Source organism: Phoenix dactylifera, chromosome 5, assembly GCF_051530095.1.
Source record: "Phoenix dactylifera cultivar Ajwa chromosome 5, Ajwa_hap1_PhDact_Kaust_v1.1, whole genome shotgun sequence".
Classification (NCBI taxonomy): Eukaryota; Viridiplantae; Streptophyta; class Magnoliopsida; order Arecales; family Arecaceae; genus Phoenix; species Phoenix dactylifera.
Genome location: NC_143194.1, coordinates 3,478,404 through 3,490,622, shown reverse-complemented (window position 1 = coordinate 3,490,622; position 12,219 = coordinate 3,478,404). Strand labels below are relative to the sequence as shown.

Below are 12,219 nucleotides of genomic sequence, written 5' to 3'. Positions count from 1 at the left end.
TTATTAATCATATTATTGTCATATTATTAGTCCATTACATTTTAAATTATAATAGAAATAATATTATTATGCTATATATTTATACTATACAATTATTTAATATATCAATTCTATTTATCTTATTTTCCTCATTAAAATAAATATTAATATTAACATGATAATATTTATAAGTATAAATGAAAATATTAATTCTAGTAACAATTAACATACTTTTATGGCATTAATAATTTATAAAATTAATAAATATATTTTTAAAATATATCAATAATCTTAGATTTTCATAAACTCACAATGGATATCCAAAAACCTTTAATTATTAAAACACCGCAAACTAAATATGCAATGATCCCAAATCATCAAGGATCGAATCATCCTAAGATAAGAATCATCTATAATCACCTGGTAATCCCATTCACTTCAAACGAAAAGAACGAAGCCATGGCTTCGGGAATGAGGGGTATGATCCAAACAATTGGCACGAGAAAAGCCCTGAACCATTTTCCTGGGATGAGTCAGGTTCAACTTTTCTTTTTCCTTTTCTTCTATTATTTTTTTTTTAAAAAAAAAAGATTAACGGCCAAACCGGCCACCATGCACAACGCTCAGTTTCTAAACCGGAGCTGCCAGAATACAGTAGTAGTTAAAACAAAAAGGAAACTAACAACCTAGCTTTCGACCTTCAGGCTTCAGCATGTCCATCTCCCGTCCAACGTTACCTTCTCATTCCCCCTAATTATAGTATCCAAGTCTCCTGAAATGGATGCTTTCAGTAACTGCATGAGAGCAGAAGCTTTATGTTACGAAACACCTGAGAGCAGGAATTCACAGGCAGGCCCCCACCAGGAGGAACACAGCATTTTACAGTCACAACATATGTTGCAGATCCCATACAAAGAGAATGACACTTGGAGACAATCATTTTGGCATCCCATAATGACATTGAGAATTCTTTGCTGAGAAAAATTCCCCCTGTTGTTCTAATGAAGAATCCTGACCAACTATATTTCAAACAAGAAAAATGCCATAACCAAGAGAATGAGACCAACTATCCGAACCAAGAGAGATGTTTGATTGACCCTGTCTTGCCTTCTCCTCATGAAGTAGAAGCAGGTGGACCAGGTGCTACCACAGCCATTAGCATCCAAGTTGCCACTAGCACCAAAACAAAAAACAAAAAAGGCAGCACAGGTAAATTGGAACATGGCAGGTATCTCCTCCAGGGTCATGACATGAGCTACGAAAGATTAGTATTTCTTAGGGAAATGGATAATTTTTTAAATTAAGATTTCATTCACTATCTTTACTTTTTGATTAGTGGCTACCTTGAGGCTTCATGAATGGTTAACAGATTAACTTCCTTTTAAAACACTAGTGCAGTCGTTGAACTCATATATATGTACCTTTGAAATCTCCCATCAGTTTACAGTAAAATCCTATAGCAATTAGTGTAAGGCAACAATAAGCTACACCCACACAAACAATGCAATTCTTAAGGTTGATGAGAAGACAGTATTGTCACATAACTCTGCATGGTCATGCAAGCAATTCATTCCATGAACTTGTACTATATGACGCCATGGCATCGAATATATATAACCTGCATAAAATTACATCACAGTGAATGGGTACATGTAATGATGAGGTCCTGTTAACCTTTATCACCAATATAAGCACACAAAGGCTCTTGAATCTGAAGACCTAAAATCCAGTAATTTCCTCCATAATGCAAACAAAATTTTTTAATATGTAACGTCGATCTAAGCAGGGTTCATGAATTATAAATTGTTACAGCCTTCCAGAAATAGTTAAAATTAAATCAACCTCGACCATTAACTATATTTACAGACTTCAGAGAATTGCTCTTCTAGCTGGCTGTAAATTTTGGTCAGAACTTTTTAGTTGCATCACTTTCTTAAGAGCGGAAGATATAATTAGGACCAAAAAGTGGAGCATCTTTGAAGTAGTAATAGATACATGGAAAACATGAGGAGCCGCACCCAATGTGTAGCTTTATCTTTGAACCATCTCAAATCACAAATTTTCTTTCAGACTTGGTAACTTCAACTGTTTTGATTAATCTGTTATTCTACAGCAAAGTTGACAAAGATAAAAAGACCTAAATTTGATATTAAGTTGGCTGGGATATGAATTTAATGGGTGGAAGAAGATAAAGAAACAAATTACATGGGTTGCTTTCATAACTCTATTTTCTGGTACCTTTGTTACCAGCATCTCCCACAGCAGCTCTAGTCCTTTTGGTAGAAGGAGAGAACAAGGTCTGTATGTACAGAAAAAAGCTGGGTATCCACAAAAAGCTGCTCCCACATGTAAAAGAAAAGACGTACCAAAGTAAGTACGGAAAATAGCTATACCACCGTACTTGAAACAGTTGCAGCAGAAAACTATATCTTTTCCTTCATATTTTTGACTCCATTTTAACACATATACAGTAGCAAAATAATTATTGCATATTAGTCCATTCTGAAAGTTGGCTAACATGTTTTGACCTTCCAAGCTCTGACACATAATCATTAGGTTATAATATAAGAGAAACCTGATTATTAACAAACAATAGAATTAGTGAATTTGTGAATAATACTTGATAACCTTGTCTCTTCTTTTTTCAAATACCATTTACAAGTTACAACCCTAGATTCTACTGGCAAAGATTAAGTAGAATTTGGAAACAGAAGCGAATATGCCAATGGTTAGAGCAGATTTCTGAAATTTTCTACTGAGTGAAATCTTCATGCAACTTTCAAGTAGTTCAAAATTTTATCTTTTGAACATACAAACAAGACAGTGATACTGCTGTGAGGTAAAATTGATGGTTCAATAGATGGATTATACCCTGACCTGAATTGCTCATGGATTAGAGTTGGAATAAGTTATAATTGTCTAATTTTCAAAAAGAAATCCACAAATTAGCGAAAGAAAAAGGTTTGAGTGTCCAATATGCATACCTTCATAAAGGACCTGTCGCGATTTGGAAACGAATCGATAAAACTCTCTTTCAAAAGTAATGAAACCTAAACAGCAGCAAACATACAAAAGTAGTTCAGGGTCAAACCAATAGAGTAAGACTATCAGTTCCAGCAGTAGAAACTGATGAAAGTTAACTATAAACTGAATGAATACATACATAAAAAAAGAATTTTAAGTCAGATTATTTTAACAACATTTATGAAACATTTGACTGTAAATTTGCTTACTTGAATGAAGATAATATATGTTTAATCATTATTCAGACATAAGTAAATTTGCTTACTGATATAAAAGCTTGAATTAACATGGAGAAGCATGTAAAATATCCCCCACTTTTCTGGGAACTTCCCAAGGGCTGAAGAACCATGAAGTGAAGTCTACTCTAGACTTCAGAGTAATTTGAATGTTATTCATATAGACAGATATATAGACAAAGAACTTCGGAAAATATGTATTGTGTCAACATGAAAGGAAAAGCTAATGAGAAACTTAGTTGTAGAGGAGATAGATCTAGCCTATTGCCCAGGTGGTCATCCAAGCACCTATATGACCAGATTATCGCAGAGGCAACTTAGTGCAGAATCGATCAATTTTCAGTTCGACGACTTCATTTACATAACTCACGCCCAACAAACACGTGCATGTCAGACACAGATAAATGATAAAGATATTGTACAAGTATACATTAAAAATATCAAAAACCTCCAATTATAATGCAATCTATAAAATCCAGAATAAATTCATGAATGCATGATAGAAGTAATAATATATGCCATTGTTGTCTTATTAGCTGAACTGATAGAGATTCTTAAGCTTCCATGGCTATCTAACTTGTTAGAGGTAGGAGCTCAGTTTTAGGGTTTCGAATGATAGACATTTATCGATCACTTGCTTTATACCTCAACTTAAGTTTGTTCTTATTCCATAATACAATCTGATTTTCTTCAGGCTCCAATACCTTGGCATAAATATTATAAGAAAACATATTTCACACATACACACAAGCATCTATACATCTATATGTAATTTATGTATATGCATAGTTTCCAATGCCGGCTAGCATTGGTCCATGCCAGTCAGCATATATCATGCCAGGCTAGATTCAACACCAGACACTCAATCAAAACCAAGGTTGGCGGAACCGTCCTGTACCAGGTGGCTCGGAAAGTGCCAAGTCGTACAAACGGCGGACTGGGACGGTTTCAACAACCGAAACGAAAAGCATCCGACGAAAGAGGAGGAGAAGAAAAGAAAGTAAAAGAGCGAGTGGCAGAGGGAGGGAGAGGGAGAGGGAGAGAAAGAGGGCCGCGGAGGCCGGCAAGCCACGCGAAGGGACCCCTATTTCGAACGAAACAGGAGACTAGAGGCAGAGCCCCTCCGAGCAGCTTGTCGGCCTCCACCGGCCCCCCGCCGGCCTCTTTTTCTTTCCCTTCCTCCCTCCCCCTTCTCTCTCTTTTCCTCTCTCCCGTTCTCCCTCTCTCTCGCCTCCTCAAATGTGTCGGTACAGGGCCGACACAGAATAATACAGAGACGTATCGACTTGTGCCGCAGGGCAACCAGTCTGAGCCCCAATTCTGGTACAACAGACCTTGATCAGAACCAAAGTCCGCCATACCGATACCGGTCGGCGTACCGGTGGCGGTCCGGACCGGTACGTGCCGGTCCCGTATCGGTCTCGTACCGGTACGGCAGTCGTACCGACCGATTTTTCAATAAAAAGCTTCTAGTACCGAATCCCATGCTGATCCGGTACCGGTCCCTGCCCGGACCGGTTCATACCGGCTGGTACGGCATACCCTGATCAGAACATAAACTAATAAATCCTTATATAATTAGTTTGATTTAAAAATGGCTACTATTTCCATGAACTTTGTTCTAACACAGGACGTGTCAGCATGGAAACATGCATTTCTTTATCTCCTGTGTATGTATATAGATGTATGTGTAAAGATGCAATTATTCTAATATCTAATATATTATATCTAATATGTGTGTATATCTAATATAGTATTTTGTATGCTTTTGTGACAGTCTAGGGCCTAGGTTACCTATTTAATAAAATAATCGAGTTCAAGTTTGGATCTTTGACCTGCTTAATAAAAAAGTCAAGTTTCAAGTTGACGGATTTTTGAACCATCCTATATCCGACCCAATGCGAATCTGATCCGACCTGATTGCCACCCTTAGTCTAGGTAGTGTCTCCTAGTGTCCTAATGCCTATCTACTGTCTAGTCAGTTCCCTCCAATTATCCTCTATAGGTACAAGTTCTTAGCTCTCTTAAAATGTCCACATAACCTCAGTAGACTCTAATTTAAATCACATCTTACATAAAAATAATATCAATATGACAGCAAATTTTGGTTTGATGTCATCTACAACCTACGGTTGTGTTCAAGAAATTCATGCAGTCATGCAATTAAACATGCTATAGAGTATAATAACATGAAAATAAACTATAGGAATTTTTCGTGACACATATGCATACATATGCGTATGCATTTATGCACGTATGTATGTATACTTATACATGCATACATGCATGTTCGTGTGCATTTATGCATGTATGTATGTATACTTACACATGCATGCATGCATACATACATATGCGTATGCATTTATGCACGTATGTATACTTACACATGCATACATGCATGCATACATATACGTATCCATTTATCCATGTAGTTGCGTATATTTTTACATATATCATGATGCTACAAAAAAAAAAGTAATCAAGTTCAGAAAGAAACCTTGTCATTATTTGATTGCACATTTGTGATTGTATGAGATCTTAAATTGGAGCACAGAGAATCTAGGTAGGATCTAAGAACTGCTAAGAAACCTTTAGCAGCTTCAACCTGTAAATGCAGGAAAACGGGAAACAGTGCAGAGGATCAAAGAAATGACAGAAAAAATTTTAACAATTAAAATCTTTCTTTTTGCTGGATTGAGAAAATTAAGCTTGACTGAAATTAGTCCTGAAAGGAGATGGTACTGTGTCATATACTACTGTTGATATGCGCTACAGATTATAAAGGATGTCAAACATGCTTCACAATTATGCTTCTTTGTCCCCCCATTGTGCAACCCACTGCCTACAAGCCTCTTTTAACCCAGCCAACAAAAAATAAGGGGAACAGAGGATCAAGCTAAAGCTTTTTTCCCCAAAAAACACACAATAACGACAGCAAATAGCACTGCATCTGACATAATTAAGTCATTGTTTTCTTTTCCCACAAAATCCAAGACACAGCATTGATATCTGGCACAATGTATGATTGCTAATGAAAATGTTCAAATGAATATTGCCTTTTATCATAACAATCAGTTTTAGGCCATACCGCAAAGATGAGAGCAAATGTGCGCCAGTTGCCGAGTAAGACATAGGTTATAAAAATGAGCATGATAGTATAAATCCTCACACAATACCAACAGTTACGAAAGGCATATTAACCTAAATAAATAATTTTAGAACTTCACAAAACTAATTAGTCAATCTTTCACCTCCTCCAAATGAGGCTAAATTATGACCACTACTAATTGCACTGGAAGTGTTTAGGTGCTTTTTTTCACATGGTAACTAAATTATCAACACATTTCTAATGAAAGTGGCAGGAGAAGCTCTGGTTCTTATTGCATTTCATCATATGAGGCATGTGCCTAAAAAATGCATTACAAGGTACTGCCTTGCACCATGACAAATTTTCTATTGTCAATGATTTTACGCTTATTAAGTTCAATTACTTGAATAATAAAAGGTATATAAATGGATATAAGAAGTTATGAATTTAAGAAAGAAAGATTATAACTAGTTTAAGTCCTCAAGAACTTACCTGGATATCCGTGCACTCATAAATTGGTCTTTTTCTTGCTAGAAAGCTTTCACCTACAAGCGTTGCATGATATGGACTTAGAGATGCAAGCAACTCTTTTTGTCGGGGCAGTTGTGGCATTGAAGATGACCTCACCTACTTGCGCAATGAAACGGCTAATCAGAATTCTTATATTTATAGTAGCAATTAGAATCCAAACTTCAGTACGTGATAGAGAATTATTTCCACAGAAGTTGCTATAAGTAATTACAGCAATGAGGAGAAAATAATCCGCATCAAGATATGCAGAAAGAATTATTAGAGAGAGAGAGCTCCAGCACATATGGAAGGTCAGAAGAACCACTCTATAGATTACAAAGCCACAGCAACAACGAACAATCTGCATCCCAACTACATGAATTCGGCTTTCTCATAATACATCTCAGTAAGGGAGGGTTTATTTTAACTACCTTACTAACAGTTTTGGATTGTGGTATCTTAACATATTTGAGCAGCTACTATACTAGTTCAAGGAGACATTCCCAAACAGATTTACGCAACAGAACTTCGCTGATTGTTTTGGTCCATTAAACTGTCACATTTTAGACATAAAGTACAACAGAACTTCACTGATTGTTTTGGTCTCTTAAACTGTCACATTTTAGACATAAAATACAGATACAGTAGTGGGGTATCTCTAGATCTTCTCATAAAATTCTCCTCTAATCCAAATTTAAATGTCTGTTTTAGGAGGAAAAATAGGAGCAAACATTAGGACCGTAAAATTCCTACCTATAAAAGGGGGAAAGAGGAATTATACAAAGACTCATACCAGTTATCATTATAAAGTCCAGAGATATACAAGAGGTCTTGTCCCATTTTCCTGGTTCAGCATTGTGGAACCTGAACTAGTATTTCGATCAAGCATTGAACTATGTGACCATAACAATGAAACGACCTATTGATTAACTATTAAAAATAGTTTCAAATGGCTTAATTGAATAAAGAGTATTAATGACTATAAAACTTTATTATCATGTTTCAGAGTGGATCATCAACTCTTGGAAGCATAAGCCCATATCATATTCCAATATTTAACCCACAATTTCTGCATCAATTATACAGGTTTCTAAGAGTCCAATATTTAAGCTTACCAGAAAATGCAAAATTTGAATTCCTATTGAATTCCACATAAAGACACCAAAAATATTCCAACACAATCTCAATAACTCAAAAAAATTTGTAACCCAACCTACACTGAAGTAGGAGTTGCAGATACTAAACCCGCTCAATATGGGATTTCAGAAACATCTGATGTTCTAAATAATGGCTGCGTGGTCATCTGCGTTAGTGTTTTGCATCATCCGCACATGGATGGTGATCAACTATGTCATTAGTAATTCATGCTGCCACGTTGACTTACAACATCTTATTCAACATGTTATTCTTGATTATAAACATTCTTATCCTCTAATGTATTAGTTCTTCAATTTAGTTTTAGGCTGCCTTTGCTTTAACTTTTCATGCCCGCCCACCTAGCACCTAAACATTAGGCAGCCTCCTAGCTGCCCATCTCTCACCTTATTTCTTTAGTCATCTGGAGTAATTTAGCCAAATTGTTTTGATTTTATTGCCTATTTGCGTTGACATATATATATATATATATATATATATATATATATATATATATATACACTTAACAAGTTGGTCCTGATCGTTATCAAGTGAAGACAACCGGTACTAGTATTTCTTAGTAATTTGCTGGTCTCTGGATGCTACATACCTCCAAGCAGTTCCACTTGAACTGCTTAACAAATAGCAAATCTTATGTAAAACATTAACTTCGTTATGATTCTGTTTGATTTTATTAACAGAACAACAATGCCCTGGACAATGAATCTCTCTGAAACCTAAATATATGCACATCTTCAATCAGTCTTATTTAGCATGCTCCCCGCAATATGATAAGAAGAAAATTGAAACAAGAATTTTAAGCTGAGTGACGTTTTGATATAGCAAATTTCCAAAATTCAAGATATAAGGTGATTTAGTATCAATACTTATTGATGTTTATCACTGAATTAATAACAATATTCTAAGAACCTCTATCACACCTAAATATACAAATTTTAGCATGTTAATTGTAACAACTTATACGCCACACTGGTAGCAATACCAGAGGAATAAGGTCAAAACAAGAAATATGAAACGAGTAATCCTCATGCTTAGTTCCTGAACATATTATCCTTATAAGAAGAGAACTGTTAATGTTCAGTATGCGAGGCCAGACTCCTTTAACTGTGAAGCCTCCACATGCCTTATTTAATAATAATAATAATATATGCAATAGAGCCCACATGCCTTTTCTTCTCTAGTCACCCCCCCCATCCCACCATTCTCAAAAGACAAATGCATGGCACAAGTAAAATACCAGTCTGCATATAACTACAAGACACATCTAGAAGTAAAAGACACTGCTCACCTGGTTCTTGTTAGCATCAATGAGAATGACATTTGCTAACTTTGGTTGTATGTCAGCAGTCTTATTCTTTATGCCAACCTACACATACAGCAAACGCTTTTTCAGAGAGAGAGAGAGAGAGAGAGAGCAATAAGATGAAGTCAAGTTGAAGAATGGTGATTAAGAAGATACAGATGATGTTCCACCGAAAGAAAAATCTGTAAAGCCGAGAATCTTTTTTTCAGCAAGGGTTCATGCACTCGTCCAGGAGTTTCAAAATGACTTAATTGCAAACTATGATCTATTGAAAATCTTCTTTTTCTCATTCTAGTAAGCTATAAGTTACAGCCAATGGACATCTTCTTCTATGCATGTCTTCATAGTAAATGTAACCTGGATTGTGCATGCGCAACGAGTTTATGCACGTGTGCTCATGCATAATTATGATGAATAAATTACAAAGTTCTAACATAGATAAAGCACAGATTTAGCAAGATTCTATCTAATGAGAAGCAGATTGGTGTATAACAAAACTGTGCTTCCTGATGAACAAAATCTATTTTAAAGTTCTCTCTATAAATGATTGAAAAACCAAGGTACTGGATCTAGTTTCCAACTTCTTGGCAAAGCTGTCAGAATGGATACTTGACAGATCAAGTGGTTGCCTATGTCAATGACTTGTCAAGAAGCCCTCAAGGAGTATGTGCTTCGATGCTTGTTCTGTCTAAACATAATGAATTTAAACAAATGTTATGGTGCTTTTTTAAGTACCAACTTAAGACTTAATGGCTCAGAACGTATATTGAGTTAATTTAACCGTATGAACCATCAAATAAGCAACTTAGACAAACAAATATAATTATTCTTTTTTGTTAAAATAGTGTACGTACTTTTGCTCATTCATGGATCTAAATCCTAATATGACTCAACTAATTGCCTAACTCAGCTTCAGAAGCTCACCTATCATCAAGGATTGTCCAACAGTAGCTTAATTACCATGTCTGACCATCCAACAATGCTCTTCCTTAAGCAAGCAAGATTGAAACAAGACACTATAATATCAAAGCTAGGAAATTGAATTATTTGTATGTGGAATTGTTTTTCTAATCAATTTGATTATTTGAACTGACTCAGAAAACAATTCTAGCATGCTTAAACACATGAAGGAGCTCAGGCACTTGGAGGCTCCTCAAGTACTGAGGCATCCCCATCCATAGGTATAAACAGTGGCATGCTCACACAAAAAAATACAAGCCTAAACAAGGTTTTAAGTGCCATGGAGCATGATGTCCAGTGGCTGACAAAGCACATGCCATGCCAAGCATGTGCATAGCCCCAAAAAAAAATAAAGTAAAGTGACATAAAAATTAATTTTCTATCTGAAAATAGAAAAAGGGATTCAGTAGATGCTGAGTTGCCAATGCTGGATGAGTCCTGGCCTACTATGGCGTGTGCCCGCTGGCAAAGACAGCATGGGCCAGCATAAAACTGCCTAAATACCTAGTATTTTTGCAAGTTTACATTCAATATCAATGTATGCAGAGGATATGCATATTAGGTTAGTCTAGCATATAAATAAATGTTTAATTCTTTTCTTCTACGAAAGAAAAAAGTTAATAATGAGTATTGAAGTCATTAATTTCAGAGTTCTCTCTGCTCTTATCAACAATGAAATGGAACGCTTTTAATTAAATGCAAATATAGTTTCTGCCGGGTTAACGGGAAAGAAAATTGAAGGAATGCAAACATAGGCTTAAAAAATCATAAGGAGTGTTATGATTTCTAGGAAGGATATAGTCATGACTTAGCAAAGAGCTTGTTCAGTAATAGACTGCACGAAACATGACGTCAACCAATTCCTAATAACATCAATTTTATAACTTAGCCAAGATCCAAGAATTATTCTGAGATGATCCACAGTCAAAAGAAAATATGAAAGACTTGAAGTATGTAAGGAAACTCACTATGTATGGAACAGGCGCATCCAAAAAGTCCAACATGTCATTTGGCAAAATCTGGATTTTATATGTTAAAGTTACTCATTGGTGGCACTATAAACAATAAATATATAGAGCAGTTCTAAAGAAAATTCCAATATTACAAACTGTCAGTAATGCAAGAAACAGAAAAAAAGGGTTGCATACTGGCATTAGTAGGCTCTGCCACTGATAGGGACGTATTAGTGGTATGACTGATAAAACTGCAGCAGATAAGATTCCCTGCACATCATACATAATATCAGGACCTAGTAACTCATGGCTAATTTGCAACACACGTGGGATGCATGTTTACTTCCTGACAGCATGAAATCTTGGATTTAAAGTCATTTGTATAGTTTCTTGAACTCCATTAATATAATTGACACCTTATTATCAAAAATAAATAAATAAATAGTAACAGGATCAAACACATAGCAGCAGATCTCAGTAATGTGCAAGGAAATAAAATCAGAAAGAAAATATTTACTGGAGCCACTTGAAGAATAAGGGATGTACACAGCTAGAATGCAGGTAGACAGCTCTTCTTGTAAAAAATAAAGCAAGTGACCAAATTTCGTTGGCTTCACGTCATTCATACAATGAGAAAAAGAAATAAAAATTTTGGTAATGAAGACAAAACACCCTTCAAGAGCTATGCGAATGCAAGCTCAGATAATCAGCAAAACCATTCTACCTCTGTTTTTGTGCTCATTCACTATCTATCTGCATGCAGTTCAAAGCACAAGCAGCAAGATATCTTGACTAAGCAACACGACATACATCAGAATCTAGCAAATAGATGAAGAAACGAAACAATTAGCAAGGAAATTTAATTGGGTGAACAAAATGCCAATATGATAGTTTTAACACTTAGAAGGATAGTTGTATTTCTGTATCAAATAATATTGAAGGACTAAAATATACAACCAACCACAATGGCATGTGGCCTTCCTATGTAGTGTCCATATACTTACAAGAGTA

General features: G+C 35.6%; 1 protein-coding gene across 13 annotated transcripts in view; it reads right to left on the bottom strand.

The window, feature by feature from the left end:
- Positions 1-523: 523 nt before the first annotated feature.
- LOC103704902 (uncharacterized) overlaps positions 524-12,219 on the bottom strand; it is a 34,858-nt gene continuing 23,162 nt past the window's right edge. For 3 of the 13 annotated variants that reach the window (XM_008788395.5, XM_088721387.1, XM_088721391.1), the window contains exons 13-20: positions 11,404-11,478; positions 11,224-11,274; positions 9,281-9,358; positions 6,820-6,954; positions 5,737-5,844; positions 2,964-3,029; positions 2,218-2,315; positions 1,713-2,086 (exon numbers count right to left, since the gene is read on the bottom strand). In XM_008788395.5, the coding sequence (XP_008786617.3) occupies positions 2,247-2,315; positions 2,964-3,029; positions 5,737-5,844; positions 6,820-6,954; positions 9,281-9,358; positions 11,224-11,274; positions 11,404-11,478 (582 nt within the window). In that variant the 3' untranslated portion in view covers positions 1,713-2,086; positions 2,218-2,246. Of the gene's footprint in view, positions 1,153-1,549; positions 1,598-1,712; positions 2,316-2,963; positions 3,030-5,736; positions 5,845-6,819; positions 6,958-9,280; positions 9,359-11,223; positions 11,275-11,403; positions 11,479-12,219 lie in introns of those variants that run through there. The other 10 variants (XR_003385233.3, XR_015986871.1, XM_008788393.5 and 7 more) reach the window with 8 other exon arrangements.